Genomic DNA, 17,368 nt, shown 5'->3' with positions numbered 1-17,368 from the left:
GGAATCGAAGGCCAAGACAGCCACAAGGATGCAAATCTAAAAATCAAAGAGATAGGCTTTCGCCTCTTAAGGAGCGTGCAAATAACCTACTGCGAGGTCTCACGAAGTGTACGGATAACAAGGACACGAAAACGCCCGAGATCTTGAGCACAGCAGCGGCGGCATGAAGGACGAAGACGTGCTGGAAGACATTGACTTTGACGAGCTCGACGATCACCTCGAGCAGTTCCAGCAAGACGACTTCATCAAGGAGGCGCTGGCCAAGGGCGTGGACCTGCGCCAGTACGCGATGCAGATCGACCGCGAGCTGCGCGACGTCGAGATGGAGTCGATCACGCAGTATGTGGCCAAGTCGGCCGACATTGTCGACCTCTACAACCAAGTGCAGTCGTGCGACGACATCCTCGCGCGCATGCAGGAGATGCTCCTTGGATTCCAGGCCGACCTCGGCGGTATCAGCGACGAGATCCGACACCTCCAGAACGAGTCCATTGGCATGAACATCAAGCTCAAGAACCGGCGCGAGGCCGAGGAGCGTCTCCGCGTCTTCCTTGATCAAGTATGGTTCGATAGCCCACTTCTCCTATTCATGCTCGCGCTGTCGTAGGTCTACATTCCGCCGACGCTCATCGAGGGCATTGACGACGGCGAAGTCAACGACGGCTTCATTTCGTACCTCATGATCCTCAACAGCAAGCTCACGTACGCCAAGCAAGCCGAGGCCGACGCCTCGTCGCTTGGCATCGTGCCGGGTACGACGCCCGCGGTCAAGCAGGTCGAGTCGGACCTCGAGAAGCTCAAGCTGCGCGCCTGTGCCCAGGTTCGATTTCTCTCTTTCTCTTTTGATCTCACGCCACATGATAGATTCGTGAGTGGCTCCTCGGGCGCATCAACGACCTCAAGAAGCCCAAGACCAACGTGCAGATCGTGCAGCAGACGACACTGCTCAAGATGAAGTACGCCGTCTCGTTCTTGCACGACCAAGCGCCGTCCATGGCCCTCGAGTTTCGCGAGACGTACGCCGAAACCATGAGCCGCATCCTCTTTGGCGTCTTCAAGGCCTACCACACGGGTCTCATCAAGTTTCATGACGAGGCCGCGACCCGCACCGACGTCGTTGCGGTCGAGGAGGCGTCGCTCAAGTCGATGTTCTCGTCGCGCGTCAATGTCAACAAGCAAACGAACGCATTCTCGCTCGGCGACCGCGACCAGATTCTGACGCAAGCGACCGCGCCGCCCATCATGATCCACGTCGCCCAGGCCGAGAACCTCAAGTGCCCGTACGAGACCATCTTTCGGAGCCTCCAGCAGCACTTGATGAATGCGGCGACGTCCGAGTATCTCTTCCTGCTCGATTTTTTCCATGGCGCCGACGGCTTTCGGGTCCGCGAGTTCTTTCTGCGCATCTTTGCAAAAACGCTCTCGCTGTGCCTCGAGCAACTGGAAAACTACCTCTGCACGTCGTTCGACAGCATCGGCCTCCTCCTCATGATCCGCCTCACGACCGACCATAAGACTCTCATGGCCAAGCGCCGGGTGCCCGTCCTCGACTCGTTCTTGGACCGTGTCTTGCTACTGCTGTGGCCGCGGTACCACGCGGTCATCGACCTCAACGTCCAGAGCGTGCTCCAGGCCAAGCCCAAGAAGCTTGGCAGCGTCGAGCTCCACCCGCACTACGTCACGCGGCGCTACGCCGAGCTTGTCGCGTCGATTCTGACGCTGGCGCCCATGGACGACGAAGCGAGCGGCGCAACGATCTTGAACGGCCTCGCCGCGCTCCGGGACGGCCTGGTCCTGCTCTTGGAGAAGCTCTCGGAGGTGCACAAGAACTCCAAGGACAAGTGCGTCTTCCTTATCAACAACTATGACCTCGTGACGAGCGTCGTGACGGAGCGCAAGATCACGTCCGATGAGACGGCCAAGTTTGACGAACTCCTCATGGGCCAGCGCGACAAGTTTGTGGAAGAGGAGCTCGTGACGTGGTACGGGCCGCTCATTACGTTTGTGCAGCAGACCGAAGCGAAAGGCGTCGCACCGGATGGGGCCAAAGTCGACCGCATCACCAAGGACTTTAACGCGAATTGGAAGAGCGGCATTGACAAGATGAACGGGAACGTGATGAAGTTTTTCTCCAACTTTCGAAACGGCATGGAGATCCTCAAGCAAGTGCTCACGCAACTCCTCTTGTACTACACGCGGTTCCTCGAGCTTGGCAAGAAGGCTGGCCGCGCGACGACCGAAATTGTCACGACCCAAGAGATTTTATACGAAATCAAAAAGTACTCGCGGTCGTTTTAACGCGAAATCTACGAGCGAGATGCGAGACATTCGTGTATTATAATATCTTGTGGAGAGTTTTGTCTACCGGGTAGGGCTGCCGACCAAGATCACGTTCCTCAACTTTGAACGTCGTGCAAGTGCAGTTGAGCGCCGCCTTGACGACAATCGTGCATGGACTTGGCAGTGGTACATAGGTCTTGCCGACAACGCTCTCGGGCTACACCTCTACTCGACGCTTCAAGATGCACCAAGCCGCGTTCCGTTATCTCTGGCCCGTGCTCCGCGCCTGCGTCTGGTTCAACAACGTCTAGCGCGTCTGAAACCATCGCGCCTTTCGCGCTGACGTCGGCGAGCCCCATATGTCCTTGATGTAGGTGCGGTCGACGAGGAAGTGGTGGTACACCTCGTGCTCAGGCAAAAAGAATGATACGCTTGGCCGGCCTTGGCGAGCCCGAGCAAATGGGCTCTGACCGCGCGGAGCTGTGTGCACACCGCACGGGCCTCCTCCCCGTCTTTCCCACAAAGGACGCGTACGGTCTGCTATGTTGACCACTAGGGTCAGTGAGTCCACTTTTTGAGTCGGACTGTACACTACACACTTTGTTAAATTTAAAATTTGGTCAAAATGTGGCGGGTGTTAGACGGTGGTCTTGCGGACCGGCGCGATCTTCTTCTCGGCGAACGACGGCAGCACGAACGCGGCCTCGTGGATCTTGGAGTTGTAGTAGCGGAGGTTCTCGGCCGTCTTTTCGTCGACGATGCGCTTGGGCTTGTTGAGCGCGTTGGGCGACTCGTCGAGCGAGCAGAGCACGAAACCAATCTGGCCGGACGGGTACGTCGGGATCGTCGTGTAGGCGTACTGGACCGTCGGGAAGAACCCGCCGACGCGGCCAAGCACATCAGCAATCAAGTCGATGTGGAGCCAGAGGCACTCGCCCTGCGTGCACACAATGCCGTTCGGGTTGAGCGCGTTCTTCATGTTTTCGTAGAACTCCGAGCGGAAGAGGACCTCGGCGGGGCCGACCGGATCCGACGAGTCGACGATAATGACATCGTACTTGCCGCAGTCGCCGTTGCGAAGGAACGCCGCCGCGTCGTCGTGCATGAGCGTGAGGCGCGGGTCGTTGAACGTCGTCGCGAGCGTGTCGGCAAAGAACTTCTTGGAGACATCGCAGACCATCGGGTCGATCTCGCACATGACGATCTTCTCGACGCTCGGGTGCTTGGCGACTTCGCGGAGGACGCCGCCGTCACCGCCGCCGACAATGAGCACCGACTTGGGGTTGGCGTGCGAGTAGAGCGGGAGGTGCGAGATCATCTCCTGGTACGAGAACTCGTCGCGCTCCGTGACCTGGATCACGCCGTCGAGGACGAGCACGTTGCCGTACGTCTGGCTCTTGAAGACAAGGACGTCCTGGAAGTCCGACTTGCCGTGGAAGAGGACTTCTTCCTGCGCGAGGCAGAACTTCTGGCCTGGCCACATGGCCTCGGTCTCGCTGAACCACTGGGTCGTCGACATGGTGCTGAGTATGCGGCTACTGCGGAAGGCGGAGCGAAATGCAAAGTGAGGTCGGCGAAGCGCCTGGCGCGCGGCCTGCAGCATGGGCAAAGTCGGAGTCTCGGAGGATTCGATTTTTGGTGCCACGCCGGTTCGAATTTTTATTCCAACAGATGGAAGTAGCATACAAAGACCAAGCTACTTCATTAAAATGGACGTGAGACGCAGCACCTGGCATTAAGTACCAGAAATCCCGCCTGTCCCGATGCAACTTTACGCACACCTCAACTTCTTCGTAATGTATTTTAATATCTAAAAGACACTGCTGTGACATGACTTCAAGTTGAAACGCAACTTTACGCGATAAAAGTGGCGCGCGCACGTGATCCCAGGGGTAGGGCAAATCAACCGGGTGGGGGTCGGGGATCTTCCAAACCAGCCAATCCAGAGCCAGCATTCGTGGATGGCCAGGACCCCTCCCCGGGTGCAGCATTATTAAAATACTTTATCTTGGCTCATTTTTAGTATGCGATGTGTCGTGTTTTATTCGGGGACCCAGGAAGGGTTCATTTCGAGTACGACGGGGCCACCTTCCGTGCGCTGACGGCAGTATCCAGCCGTCATGTATACAAACATCAAGTCATCCAGGTGCCACGGGATGCCGGCTGGCCCCACTTTTCAGGGGACCCACAAGCCATCTCCATGGACCTTTCCTCGTGTGCTGGCGCGCTATTGGGCAAGCACAAGATTTCGAACTGTTGGCCGTCGGCGGCCGCCACCGCGTTGGGCCACGTCTCGTCTTGCGGCCGCGGCCGCAACAGACATAAAGAAGCATAGCAATGTGCTACCCCAACACACGCCGGCGCTCTCTCGCTTCTTGTTTGCCAAGGTTGCTCTCGCAATGCTCAGCTCGAGCGACATGTCCCGTCGCCAACAAGCATGCAGCCAACACAGACACGTGGCGGGCTGCTAGCGCGAGCAGCCACCCATCCTCCGTCCTCGATCCTCTTGGCTGCAGAGCTAGCCTCCTCGATCTTGCATCGTCCGTGTTCGTTTTGCTTCTGTGAGCGACGGCAGGTACATGCGCTGCGTGCCTCCTGAGCTTGATCTCTTCTTGCCCGCACATGCGCCAGGCCTCCGACATCGCGTGCACATCGCGTGCGATCGGATGTGCGACTTGGGATTCAGCACACAATGTCATGCAGGCGACCGGCGCAGGATGCGCGATAGGTTCCATTGCATGGACGCGCAAGACAGTGGTTGGTCGATGGCGCGCTTGAACAAGGGTCTTGGCTTGAAGCAGCGCAATGCCAAGGTGTACCAAGTCGATGTTGCTGGTTTGCTGGCGTACGGTATCTTTCTTGGGTTTCACCGACAAAGATCCTCCTGGCACTCGCCAGCTGGCAAGGGCCAATCAGGGGCGCGGAATGCCACCAACCACTGCGACATGAACATCCGCGGACGCCCTGGTGAAAGCTAGCTGCTGTCAAAGGCGCAAGCCAGGACGGTGTGCTTTGGTGGGGCCTTGTTTGAAAAACCATGGCGCGCGTCGGCGTCATGGCGGGAAGCGGTTATGGACCGTTATGAAGCGTTGTCGTGAGCTGTCATGTCGGCGCCGAAATCGCTCCTCGATGTCGCCAACCAAGGTGCTTCAACCAAGCGCTCGCTTCTAAACGTGGCGTCCGCTATGCAGAGCGTCGCTGCCAAGCCGACGTTGGTGAGCATCGCCTTGGCCGACAAGCCGTCGCTTTTGACCGTCGCCAAGGAAACGCCGCCAACCCTCGCAGACGTGGCCGCCGCACCGAGCGTCTCGTTGCAAGCCGCCGTGACAGCCTCTACGGACAGCGCCGCGCTCACGACTGTTGCCAAGACACTGCGCCAAGACTCGCGGTCGTCCTTCCAGAAGGCGCCGACGCAGTCGCTTGTCCAGATCGCGACAGAAGTCGAACAAGAGCGCGATGCAGCGGTCGTTCACGCGCTCGCCGACGCATCCAAGGCGGTCAAGCAAGACCAAGCGCGCCAGCAAAGCACCGTCGGGGCCATTCTTGTCGAGGCGGTGCGGGCCGTCGCCGCCGAAGACGCGGCCGTCACAAAGGCGCAGGTGGCCGCGACGCTCAAGGAAGCAGCCGTCGTTGTTCAAAAAACTGCACACGCCCCGACGACCGCCGTTGCCACCCCCACGACAACCACCAAGAGCAGCAACAACAACAACGACAAGGACGACGACGACGACGACGACGATGGGTACTCGGTATGTGGGCGCTTCTTGCCGATGATGTCATCGGATAAAGCGCGCCATCGACATAGGATTTCGACGACGACCATGCAACTACAAAAAAGAAACCAGCCAAAAAAGCAGTCCAGGCGGCTAACGACGACGACAACCAGAGCGATGCGGCCGACGAGGTCGAGAAGACAAGTCCGACCGTCTCGAACGAAAGCAAGGTGTTTTTACAGGCCGTCTTCCGCGGCAACCTCCGGCGCGTTCAAGATCTCTTGGGCGACGACACGGACGTCAACATCACCGACCAGGTACGATCACCGCCTTTCAAACACGAATGACATATATTCTCAACAATAAAGACAAAATAGCATGGCTGGAACGGTCTGCACTGGGCCGCATCGCAAGGCCGTTGCGAAATCCTTGAGCTTCTGATTGATCGCGGCGCCAACGTCCAGGCGGTCGAGCCCGAGCACCATTGGTCGCCACTGCACCTCGCCGCGATCCGGGGACATGCCAGCTGCATCAAGCACCTCTTGCGCGCTGGCGCGATCCCCTCGCGGGTGGATGTGTACGGCGACACGCCTATCGCGTGCATCGCGTCGTTTTCAGGGTCAAAAAAGAAGCAGCTCGAGGGCGTGTTTCGCAAGCACAAGCGAGGCTAGTCGCTCGAGCTACCGGTAGTACTTGCTTTGAAATCAGCGGGCTTGACAAATAGAATGTTGTAAGTGGCGTTGGTCTTCGAAATCAGAGAGCAGAGACTGAGTGGAGCGCCAACACGACGCTGCCTAGTCCCCAAATTAGACCATTCGTGTCAGTACAACTGAAAGAGAGCGTCGTCGGGAGTGGAGAGTGTTAGCGATGCATCTGCGTTTTTTCTCGCGGCGTACAATTGTATCGGCGGAATGCGAGAAACACGCAACAAAATGGAGCGATCGATCTACTTCAACAACGAACGACTGGAACGAACGAGCTACGAACGACATCGTTAAGCGGAATCTCGGTCTCTGGGCAATGGGTCTCGCCCACAAGGTTGATACGGCACTATAGGAACCAGTATAAGACCCAGGAAACGTTTGCATGGACCGCAAAATTCTTCACAGACTGCGTCACATGCGTCTCTATACGCTGGATGAGCTCGTCGACGCCATAACATCACTCTGCGATTCATATACCACCACTCCGACACTCCGACGTCTTCGTCAGTCGGTTCGGGAAGCCTTTGCTTTATCTGCATTTTCCGCGCGCCACGCTCGTCATCGCAGTACCGGTACCGTAGAGGACCAAGGAAGGACCTTGGACTTGACCATCAAAGTCCGATCACATCAACACGACGTCATTGGATTCGACTACAGTTTGCTGTCCGTCACTCTCTCACTCTCATAAGATTCCCAAATGGCGCATTTGGATTGGCCATGCCAAAACATTCTAGCCAATGGCCTTGCGCGAGGGATTCGTCGGCTGCACCACTGTACGAAACGGGCTGGCGAAGGGCCATGAAGTCCCATTTCCAATTTCACTTTGATCCGCACGAAGATGATCTCGACGCCGGCGACGACGCAGGTGCTCATGCTGTGCACGGCGATCCTGTACGTCAAGTACCTCGCGTCGCTCATGGTCCAGGGCGGCAAGAAGTTCACGGCCGGCACCCGCGCGCCCGAGGACATGGCCGCGAGCTCGGCGATCCCGCGCCAGAACTTTGGTCTCTCGGCCAACATTGTCGAGAGCGACGCGCACCAGCAAGCCAAGGCCGACGACATCCGCTGGCAGCGCATCGTCGGCAACGACCTCGAGAACCTTCCGTTCGGCATCATTCTGGCCTGGACGTCGATCCTCGCCGGCGGCAACACGTCCGTGACGTCGGTCGCGTACATCGTCTTTACCATCGTCCGCGTTGTGCACACGCTGGCGTTTGCCAACCACATCTTTTGGCCGCGGACGTCGGCGTGGACACTTGGGATTCTCTCGATGCTGACCATGGCCATCAACGGCATTGTCGGCTCGTTTTCGTAAACGCGATCTCTTATCAAACTAATTAAGCTCTTTCAAACCCTTTCTACATGTACCTTGAGCAAGGCGTTGTCACAACAGCACGGTAGCGCCGACGTGATGTCGCCAATGCATGGCGCTGCAGTCCAGTTGCTGTTGTCTTGATTGCTGCTCGTTTGCTCGTATGCCAGACGTATCCTTCTGCTATCCTCCCGCAATCCTCTTACACGTATTATCCATTCGACAGCGCTTTCCTATCCTATCCAATAGGCGGTTTGCTGGCACGTGTCCTTTTGCTAGTAGCAGTATACTGCCACTGTGCATTGCTTCGATTGATACATTATCGCCTCTGGTTGAGTCGCGGGCCTCACTCGCGGTCGCATCCTTCCGTAGCGCCGCCTGTGAGCGAATGAAGAAGATGATGGAGATAGCGAGTCTCTATCTATGCAAAGGCTTTGTAGCAGCAACGAGACCGCGAACCACTTTCATTTTGAAGCTGCTTCGCATCTGTCGACGAAGTACATACACATGGGCGCTTCTATGCAAGAAGACGCGTGCATCATGAAGCTAATACTACTGGTATTGGTACAGTCGTGTCTTGCTCGAGTCACATAAATCCAAGTTTCCACGAGACTCTTCGTAACCTATATGCTCGACCGATCGCATGGGCGGAAGGCAGACGTCGCCGTGCTTGCGTCTGTACGCTGGGTGTCGGTCGATGGCCGCATGCAACGACTACTCGAGATGGTCGGGGCTGCGGCCGGTGGCGACAGCGAAATGCGGTACTGCATCGGGACGCCGTCGTACTGCGCGCAGATGGAGCTCGTGCACGTGTCGCGCATCGAGAGCTCGGCGCGGTCGCGCTGTATTTGCCGGTACCGGCGGAACCAGAGCACGGCCATGAGGAGCACCGTGACGGTCGAAATCGCAATCGAGTAGCGTAAGAAGTAGTCTGCAAACTTGTAAAGACTCGATGAAATCAGAAGCGACGGAAATACCTTGGGTCTGGTTCAAGAGGTGCTCGCGCGACCCCTCGAACACACAGAGCGCGAGGCCTTGGCCGACCACGAGCGTGCCGGGGCAGCTCACGCACGCCATTTGAAACGCGTTCGGGGCCATGGACGCCATCAACTCGAACGAATCGCTGCGGAATTGGTAGTACGTGGTCGGATCAATGTCAAACCGGCAAATGGGGTTCATCGACAGGTCCCTAGTAGTATACACAATATTAGATTTGAGCCAAGTCGACACATGCGATCGAGCAGCCATGCGTACAAGTGCTGAAGCGACGCTGGGAAATGCGTGCTGGAAATGGACGTGATGTTGTTGCCGCGGAGGATCCTATGGACTTGTCAACACGTCGACGTGACGTGGCATTTCATACAGCTTGGTAAGGTTGGGAAACAACATCCAATTGATGGTCGTTGCGTCGAGCCGCGTCAAGTTGTTGAAGCTCAAGTCCCTAGTTTGTACTACATGAGACGGCGAGCTCAATACCCCACACGCGCTACGCACAGAACGGTCAGCGTCGTTGGGAGCGCCAAGCGGCTGTACGACTGGATGCTATTGTGGCTCAAGTCGCTAATGCATAAGAAATCAGCCAAGCATTCATGCCACGCGCACGTACAGGCTGGAGAGACGCGATGGGCCAAGGTACATGGACCGCACCGAGTCGATGAGGTTCTTGGACAAGTTCCTACGAGGTACCTGGCATGAGCGCGACAGAGTGTTCCGACGCCGCGTACAAGGTCGTGAATTGCACGGGCAGCTCTTCGACAGTCGTGATAGACATGTTGAAGAGGTCGATGGCGCCCGAGTCGTTGGCGGCGATGACACTGACGCTGCCATTGCCGCCTTGACGCACGCACGCCGACGGCGTCGACGTGATAGACGGACAGAGCTGAAGCAGCGTGGCGCCGATGCCAAGCACCATCGGCGTAGTGCATAGAAGCAGGACGAGCAACAGCAGCAGCGGTCGGCGGGTCGTCCTTGCTAGCACCATGGCACTCGCCCAGCAGCCGCGAACGAAACTACGGCCGAGTTCCAAAATTCACACTCGAACTTTAACTTCGACTTTGAGGCCATGGGATTGGTCCATTAGATGTCTTCTGCACTTCGAACTACGATATCAGTGCTGGCTTGCGGAACGCTCATACCACCGCTCTCGGCAAAGCGACATCTTAGCGCACTACCGGTAGGTAGTCGTCTTCGGACGTCGCTGGCTGCCTGCGATGCGTTGCTTATTCCTCGTGCAGCCACCTAGGTGCTGCTAGAAATATCAAGGAATTGGATTCTATGTTCCTGGTCGTCGCACGACCGGATCAAGAAAGAACCGAGGTTTGTGCACCTCCGAGTCCGACCGTCATGGGAAGGAGTCGTAGAGACGCAGAGAGGTCGGGGCTCTGCTCAGAACGCAAAACAGAGTCGGGAATTTTATTCTTTCGACGACTTTTCCCGCCACAACAAGCTACTTCTATCCACGCCATGAAGCAGCGCTGCCAAGAATCCAGACCGACGGCGCTTCGGGAGCTACTGCTTCACGGTACGAAGAAGAAACACAAACGTCAAGGTTTGAGGAAGAAGTATATTCCGAGCTCCAACGCGCGTGTGTCAGCCGGATCAACTTCAACAACCGAAATAGTGTGATTCCATGGTCATCACTACATTTTATTACGATAAATTAATTAAACACCAAGATCACACGCGCGACCCATCGTGCGACCGGTCGTTGGCGTCGCAAGCGTCTTTGTCATGCGGCAGCCATGGCGTCACGAGTTGAAGCGGGTCGTGTTCGTACAAAACGGAGCTCGTGCACGTGGCGCGAAGCATCTCCGGGTCGTCGTTGGCATCGGCGCGCGCACGGCGCTTGCGATATTGCACCACCACCAAGAGCGCAATGGTCACTGCGAGCATGATGAGCAAATACTGCAGCACGTAGCCTACGCACTGCGTCAATAAATGCCGAAAACTCAAAAAAGAGGACCTTGGGAAGCGCGGGACGTGCTGGTCGTGGACCGCGAGCCAACGCAGACGACCGTGCCGTGGAGCGGAAGGGGACTCCCACGGCAGCTCTTGATAATGCCCGCCGTGTTGTCGACGCGTATACTGACGGGTCGGGCGAGAAGCTCAGAGTACGTAGCTTGGTCCATGGTAAACGACACCAGCGGGTTGCCCGAGAGGTCACTACATGCCTGCATAAAAGCATTGTCCATCGTCCAGCAATCCCGTACATTTCGGTAATCGAAGCTGGAAATTTGTTGCACTCGAGCCGCGTGAGGTTGTTGCTTCGCAGTAGTCTATGCCCCCGCAAAATTGAGTTCAACCAAGCCAACAACAATCTCTGTACAATGTGGAGAGGGACGGATACCGCTGCCAGTCCCATGTGGTCGCATCAAGGTAGCTCACATTGTTGTCGCTCAAATCCCTACAGTCGAAGGATGAATAATGGTGCAACAAAGCATAGGAGCGGGTGTGTACAAGATGCGAATCGAGGTCGGCAGCGACAGCGCGCTCGTCGACTGGAACGCGTTCTGGCTCAGATTCCTACGAACCTCTGGTTCGCCTTCTATAATGTCGAATCACGTGACGTACAGAAATGTTAGCGACGTATACGCGTCGCCAGCGAGCGACGAGAGGGCGTTCTGAGAGAGATCCCTAATGCACATCACGAGGTGAGCAACAGCAACATCCGAGTCGATGGACTTGTACAGGCTTGTGACATTGCGTGGCAGGCTCGTCACACGGCCAATGTGCAATCTCGACGCGTTCACGGTTGTCAGTGTCGTGTTGAAGAGGACAACACCGGTTTTGGTGGCGTTCGCATGGAGGCAAGCAGCGTCGTCGCAGGTGGCGAGCGTGAGGGTGCTAGCGCTGGTTGCCGCTTCCAGCGGGTGCAAAAGCAGCACCGCGAGCGTCCAGCAGAAGAGAAGGCGAAGCATCGGCATGCGCGCCACGTCGGAAATGATCGAATGAACGCTCCAAATATTTTTGTTGACAATCGCTGTCACACTTGGATACGTCTTGAAATAGTGTGCGTGTCAAGGATTACGTTGTCCTGGTTCGAGGCAGGGTATCCATCGATCCTGGCTGCAAGAGAGGTGGACCGCGACGCCAGACGACGCTGGTCGTGGATGCAGCTGCGCCAGGCGCGTGCTTTCGCCAAGCCTCCATCCGTCGCCGTCTTCGACGGCGTGATCGCATCATCCACAAGATGATGCCAAGGTGTGTCCAGGATCGCTCGCTCATCACCCCGATTTCGACTTGTGCCGGATATACTGTAGTTCTCTGTGTTGATGGAAATAGTGTGTGTAGCGGTGTCGAATAAAATAATAGGTTCAGTAATAAATTAGATCTTAGACCGCGCCAGGAACCGTGTCCCGTTTCTCGTCTGGCGTCGGTAGCCCCACAAACTGCGTGGGCCCGTCGTCTTCGTGCAAGATGGAGCTTGTGCACGTTGCTCGCAGATACTCGGCGTCTTCGCTCGCGAGGTAGGCCGTTCGGTACTTGCGGTAGAGGAGGAGCATGACCACAAGAAACGTGCCCGTCGAAATGACGACCAAGTACCGCATCATGTAGTCTATTGCGAAACACTGGGGTGAGACGACGCCTCGAGATGCCATCATCGCACTACCTTGCGCTGCTGCCTGCACAACGCCACTGGCATCTTCAATGCAAACTGAAATCGAGTTTTGCAGTCGCGCCACGATGCCCGTCGGGCACTCAAGGCTCCGACCGACAAGCCTTCGGTCCAGAAGGATCACGACCCGCGGCGACGAGAGCGCCGCATATGTTGCTTGGTCCATGCCAATGTAGGTCAGCGGGTTGTTGGTGAGGTCCCTAATTCAAACAACGCTATTCAGAAAAATTTCCTCGGAGATGCCACACGTACAGGCGGGTTAGCGTTGGCGGGAACTGCACGCCGTGAAGTCGGGAGAGGAAATTGCCGCGCAGATTCCTACGCACTTGCATGAGAACCAGAATCACTATCGTCGTCGAGGAAAAGACGTACAAGCTCTGAAGCAACGGTAGCTGCGTCCAATGGAACGTTGTGTTGTCGAGGCTTGTCATGTTGTTGTAGCTCAGGTCCCTACGCGGATCATGTCGTCAGAGCATTCTTCACCAAAAAGGTTGTCGCACAAGGTTGTGAGGGTGGTTGGCAGTGCGATCGGGCTTGCGCCTTGAATACGGTTGTAGCTGAGATCCCTGCACGCCGAACCGATGAGCTTTTCTGGCAAAGACGACCAAGCATTTCGTACAGGGTCGTCAGCTGGGTGGCACTGGCATCGATCGCAGTGATGGCATTCCGAGACAGGTTTCTATTGCAGAGATACTAGGCGTGAGCGCTGGCCTCTTGGTGACGAGCAAGTACAGGGCGAGGACGGTGCTTGGGAGGCCGGCGACGCGCTCCAGGCCTTGCTGCACGAGGTCGATCGTGCTGTCGTTGGTCGGAAGTAGCGCGACGGTCGAGCCATTCGAAAGCAGAAGGCAGTTGGTCGCGCACGGGACGAGGGTGCCCGGCGCCGCAGCTACCAAGGTGGAGAGAAGGACCACGAAGCGCCGCATTATGATTGTCGGCAAAGGAGGGTCGGGATCGAAACAAGAAATGGGCCGACATCGCTTGCAGAGACACGGTCACGATCTGGTACAACCGAAGTTCGAAGCTGACGCGGCGCCAGATTCTGGGTCGGGTCGCGCGCATATCACTAGAATGGCGCGACGGCGCCCGGCGCAGCACGAAAGGAGTTTCAAATAGTGTGTACTACCAGCTTGCGTTGCCGAGCCTCTTCGACTCTCAAGCCTCTCGAGACGGTCAGGTAGCCTCACCACGGGGAAATCTTGGAGTGGCGTTCTCAGAATCCAAGTTGGAAAGGGTTCATGCGAGTTGCCTTAGACCTAGCCATCTCATTATTAACTTTCAAGGGAAGTGGATATGTTGCATCCAGGGACTTCACGGACCAAGCAAGACCCTCTTCAACTACAACCCGCTACCACGCTAGTGGAAAATTGGCGAAAGAATATATCCTGGCGGGCGTCATATTGAAAACGAGCCAATCCAATGCGCCTGTCATAAGCTGCTGGCCAATCAAACCCTCGTCTCTATAATCGAAGTTCGCAGCGTCAAGTTGCCGTTCGGTTCAACGCGCCAGCTTTCAAATGTACCGTATGTGATGCCGCCAAACATAAAAGTGGTCTGCACAAAGGGGCGCGGTCGTAGCGTCAAGCAGCATGCGCCAGACACCGTCGCACCAGAGATCATGGATGACTCGATGGATACCTTCCTGCATAAACTCTGCCTTTGAGTACCGACAGACAGTACGCGGAATCCTGTGGCGAATCCTAAGTAGGGTACTTGGTAGCGGATTGGGTGTGATTTCCAACCGTAGTTCGCCAAATAGACGCTGGCTGGAACGAAGTTTGAAGGACTGCTGTCGGTATCTTGCGCGCAGCCGGGGCCTCATGGCACGATGATTCGTCTCCTACGAGGTAGCCTGCAAGCCTCGTGTCGCGGAGAAGCCGTGTCCACACCGCAGCTGCCTTCGAGCCAACGCCGCTACTCGTCGCAGGAGGAACGCGGTACATATCGACAGCGAAGCCTCTTCGCCCGCAAGGAGCCAACGCGTCGTGTTGAGAAAGACATGCAAGCTAGACGCTGAGAGCCTTCCCGCCACTCTCGTGGGTGATGAGTTTGCTTTTGAGCGACGAAGCGCGACGGCGAAGCCCACGGGGCAGTGGCGGCAGGCTCATGCACAGCCGCGCGAGGCATTTTGGGACGCAGTCGTCGCTGCACGGGCTCGTAAACGACCCAAACTTACGGTCCTTGAGGTGCGTGTACCGGTGCCGGTTGCGGTACTCGTTGGTCGAGACGTCAATGGACGCAAGGAAGAGATGAAAGCAAAACAAGTTGCCGGCGACGACGCCGACACCGCCATAGTAGAGCGCCCCGAGAACGCTACCCGCCGTCGAGGTGCCGTGAATCGCCCAGTTATACGCCAGGTGCCCGGACGCAGCCGCCATCGCGCCCACGTAGAGAAGGAAAAACGTATAGTTGCGCTGGCCAACGCAGTTGTTGATGAACGGGCAACTAGTAGCATCGTCGTGTGAGACCAGCCGGTAGAGGGAGATGCTACTGGTGGTCGAAGCGAAGGATGCACGTCTTGCAGAACCGGCAGTGCTTGGAGCCGATGGGCTTTTCAACGCAGCACGTATGACAGAGCCGGACGTTCTCGAGCAAGTGGAGGCCGTCATCACCACAGTCGCTGAGAAGGCGAACCATGCTCGCAGTGTACGAGTCGCGCAGCGATGCTTCGTGGATGACAGCGCCCGGTGCAATCGAGGCGGCGCACACAAAGCCACTCCAAGCCATTGCCTGCAGCACAAACTGGGTCGTCCACGCCCATGACGTCTTGTCCATGCGCAGGAGCCAGTAGACGCCGAGCGCACTATTGCCCACCATAAAGTACAGGGGCGCGCGGCGGCTTAAGAACGGCTGAAGCGAGACGGCCTCGGCGTTCATTGCATGGCGGCACCAGAAATACAAGGCGTGGCCGAGCTGCCGGTTCCACGCCGGCGCAAACTTGCGCGCGAGGTACGCAACCACCGACGCGTGGCCGCGCAGCTGGGCGAGTTGGAGTGGCGTGTGCCCTTTGGCATCGCAGACGTCGACGCCGGCGTCAAGCTCTTCGATCAGATATTCGACACACCCGAGGTGCCTACAGCGAGCGGCTCGTTCGTCTGCTGCAAGACAGAAAACGATCAGGAGCAGTGTAGTACCCTTGGTTGGCCGCGAGGTGCAGCGGCGACTGGCCAAAGGCGTCGAGTGCTCGAAAAAGGCCAAAGTCGACGCCAAACGCGCTGGCGTACGTGTGGCACAAGCTTAAAATCTCGACATTGCCCTTGTACGCCGCCCAGTGCACAAAATTGTCCTATTCAAAGCAGACAACGAGAGTCTGTACTCGATGCCATTGCACTGTAGCGCGAATCTACCTCGGCGCTGTCGACGATCGACGGGTTCGCGCCGTGCTTGAGGAGGTAGAGCACCTACCCCCGACGACCAACGATGTGGATCCAGACCAACAAGAAGTGCGACGCACCGCCATGGCATGGCCGTGCCGCGCGGCCAGTACCAGCGGTGTCTGGCCTTTCTTTACATCGCGGTCATCAATGCACGACTCAGGCTGGGCCAAGAGGAGCTGGAGCGCTGGCAAGTTGTTGGCTGCCGCTGCCCAGTGCAGCGGGAGGAGTCCGTTCTTGTCGCGCACGAGCAGCGGTGCATCGTGGTCAAGAAAGAGCTGCAGGAGTGAGATTGATCCCAGCTGCGCAATCCAATGCAGCGGCGAGTGCCCGTCAGCGTCAACGGCAAAGACGAGGCCCGGCGACTCGAGCAGAGCGAGGTGCAGCACCTCGAGGCGCAGCTCAGCGTCGTCGGGCGCGCCGTGCCGAAGATCTTTGGCGATGGCCGATGCGGTGGTTTGCACGAGCCGCACAAACTCGACGTCTTCAAAGGCCATCGTCGGCTCCATCCCCGCTTGCCCACCGCAACGGGTACTAGTGTGCTATTTATACGGACGGGACTTGGAGGCTGCTGGAAAGGCGGCCACGATTGGGATGGTTGTACCAACACTATTCGACGACGCGTCAGCATGCTCTTGCGAGTCGAGAGCGTTTATAACTTAGTGATGGCTTCGTTCGCCTCTTAGTACGCTTCGAGGGTAAACTCAATGTTGGCGTTCTCGTTGATCTCTGTATTGCGCGCGACTTCCGAGCTGCGCTTCTTCTTGGCGCACGTGCGTTTGTTGGCGCCGCGCGAGATGCGAATGTCGAGCGCCTCGACGCAAAAGGCCACAATGTCCTTCATCTCGTGGCCAGCCGCGCGCAAAATCGCAACCCGTTCGTCTTTGTCAAACTTGCGCAGGCGGCGACGGCACTCGGACCGGCGCAATGCCGTCACGCCAATGCGCACGGGTGCGCCGACAAGGCCCACCGCCGGGCCTTGCTCCAAGGGCACCGCGCTGCCGCCATGGCCAAGTGCAAACTCGTACGCTTGCGCGCAATCGGCAAAGTGCACTTTCTTGCTCATCGTCGTCGTCGTCGTCATCGTCGTCGTTGGTCGTTGCGAGGCCATCGTCGAGCTTGGTTGCGGCGGCTGCGGATTCCGACGTAGTAGGATATTCGTGTCTGGCGACCACCGTTTTTCGTTTTGCATCTGCGGCCATCGCTCAAGTCCATTCCAAAATCCTCCTTCCACTTGTTCAGGCGCAGCATCGGAACAGGCGCATTAAATTACGCTCTTTAATCCATCGTCCTTTCTCTCCGCATACAAATCGCAAGCTATGTCGCATCCTCGTGGCATTAAAATACAGCCCGAATTTAAACAAAAACGT

At 57.2% G+C, this 17,368-nt stretch overlaps 9 protein-coding genes across 9 annotated transcripts; 3 read left to right on the top strand and 6 right to left on the bottom strand.

Annotated features, from left to right (window-relative positions):
* The first annotated feature begins 119 nt into the window (after window positions 1-119).
* SPRG_08421 (hypothetical protein) lies at window positions 120-2,333 on the top strand. The gene is made up of 3 exons (XM_012347655.1): window positions 120-559; window positions 608-820; window positions 865-2,333. Exons 1-3 carry the CDS (start codon window positions 164-166, stop codon window positions 2,296-2,298), a joined length of 2,043 nt encoding a protein of 680 aa, XP_012203045.1. The 5' UTR covers window positions 120-163; the 3' UTR covers window positions 2,299-2,333.
* A 518-nt stretch (window positions 2,334-2,851) lies between these two features.
* Window positions 2,852-3,842, bottom strand: SPRG_08420 (spermidine synthase). The gene has a single exon (XM_012347654.1). The coding sequence runs from the start codon at window positions 3,797-3,799 to the stop codon at window positions 2,918-2,920; it is 882 nt and encodes a 293-aa protein (XP_012203044.1). The 5' UTR covers window positions 3,800-3,842; the 3' UTR covers window positions 2,852-2,917.
* A 1,496-nt stretch (window positions 3,843-5,338) lies between these two features.
* SPRG_08419 (hypothetical protein) lies at window positions 5,339-6,664 on the top strand (the record flags this gene model as incomplete). Its single annotated transcript, XM_012347653.1, has 3 exons — window positions 5,339-6,029; window positions 6,086-6,310; window positions 6,371-6,664. The coding sequence occupies exons 1-3, from the start codon at window positions 5,385-5,387 to the stop codon at window positions 6,662-6,664; spliced, it is 1,164 nt and encodes a 387-aa protein (XP_012203043.1). The 5' UTR covers window positions 5,339-5,384.
* Window positions 6,665-7,535: 871 nt separating this feature from the next.
* SPRG_08418 (hypothetical protein) lies at window positions 7,536-8,012 on the top strand (the record flags this gene model as incomplete). The annotated part of the gene is made up of 1 exon (XM_012347652.1): window positions 7,536-8,012. One exon carries the CDS (start codon window positions 7,536-7,538, stop codon window positions 8,010-8,012), a length of 477 nt encoding a protein of 158 aa, XP_012203042.1.
* A 488-nt stretch (window positions 8,013-8,500) lies between these two features.
* On the bottom strand, window positions 8,501-10,027 carry SPRG_20607 (hypothetical protein). The gene is made up of 7 exons (XM_012347676.1): window positions 9,734-10,027; window positions 9,616-9,684; window positions 9,504-9,569; window positions 9,373-9,450; window positions 9,264-9,329; window positions 8,987-9,198; window positions 8,501-8,940 (listed from the first exon to the last, which is right to left on the bottom strand). The coding sequence occupies exons 1-7, from the start codon at window positions 9,988-9,990 to the stop codon at window positions 8,633-8,635; spliced, it is 1,056 nt and encodes a 351-aa protein (XP_012203066.1). The 5' UTR covers window positions 9,991-10,027; the 3' UTR covers window positions 8,501-8,632.
* Window positions 10,028-10,635: 608 nt separating this feature from the next.
* Window positions 10,636-11,932, bottom strand: SPRG_08415 (hypothetical protein; the record flags this gene model as incomplete). The annotated part of the gene is made up of 7 exons (XM_012347651.1): window positions 10,636-10,927; window positions 10,972-11,171; window positions 11,219-11,284; window positions 11,335-11,412; window positions 11,466-11,531; window positions 11,580-11,642; window positions 11,697-11,932. The coding sequence occupies 7 exons, from the start codon at window positions 11,930-11,932 to the stop codon at window positions 10,686-10,688; spliced, it is 951 nt and encodes a 316-aa protein (XP_012203041.1). The 3' UTR covers window positions 10,636-10,685.
* Window positions 11,933-12,302: 370 nt separating this feature from the next.
* On the bottom strand, window positions 12,303-13,550 carry SPRG_08414 (hypothetical protein; the record flags this gene model as incomplete). The annotated part of the gene is made up of 7 exons (XM_012347650.1): window positions 12,303-12,564; window positions 12,619-12,824; window positions 12,877-12,942; window positions 12,997-13,074; window positions 13,125-13,190; window positions 13,244-13,303; window positions 13,357-13,550. The coding sequence occupies 7 exons, from the start codon at window positions 13,548-13,550 to the stop codon at window positions 12,341-12,343; spliced, it is 894 nt and encodes a 297-aa protein (XP_012203040.1). The 3' UTR covers window positions 12,303-12,340.
* A 1,080-nt stretch (window positions 13,551-14,630) lies between these two features.
* Window positions 14,631-16,495, bottom strand: SPRG_08413 (hypothetical protein; the record flags this gene model as incomplete). The annotated part of the gene is made up of 5 exons (XM_012347649.1): window positions 14,631-15,069; window positions 15,116-15,697; window positions 15,759-15,910; window positions 15,972-16,025; window positions 16,079-16,495. 5 exons carry the CDS (start codon window positions 16,493-16,495, stop codon window positions 14,631-14,633), a joined length of 1,644 nt encoding a protein of 547 aa, XP_012203039.1.
* A 67-nt stretch (window positions 16,496-16,562) lies between these two features.
* Window positions 16,563-17,243, bottom strand: SPRG_08412 (hypothetical protein). The gene has a single exon (XM_012347648.1). The coding sequence runs from the start codon at window positions 17,188-17,190 to the stop codon at window positions 16,681-16,683; it is 510 nt and encodes a 169-aa protein (XP_012203038.1). The 5' UTR covers window positions 17,191-17,243; the 3' UTR covers window positions 16,563-16,680.
* Between the last annotated feature and the right edge of the window lie 125 nt (window positions 17,244-17,368).

The sequence above is a fragment of the Saprolegnia parasitica genome (genome assembly GCF_000151545.1).
Source record: "Saprolegnia parasitica CBS 223.65 unplaced genomic scaffold supercont2.37, whole genome shotgun sequence".
Taxonomy (NCBI): domain Eukaryota; phylum Oomycota; class Saprolegniomycetes; order Saprolegniales; family Saprolegniaceae; genus Saprolegnia; species Saprolegnia parasitica.
The sequence above is the reverse complement of the archived record's forward strand: the minus strand, read 5'-3'. Positions and strand labels throughout refer to the sequence as shown.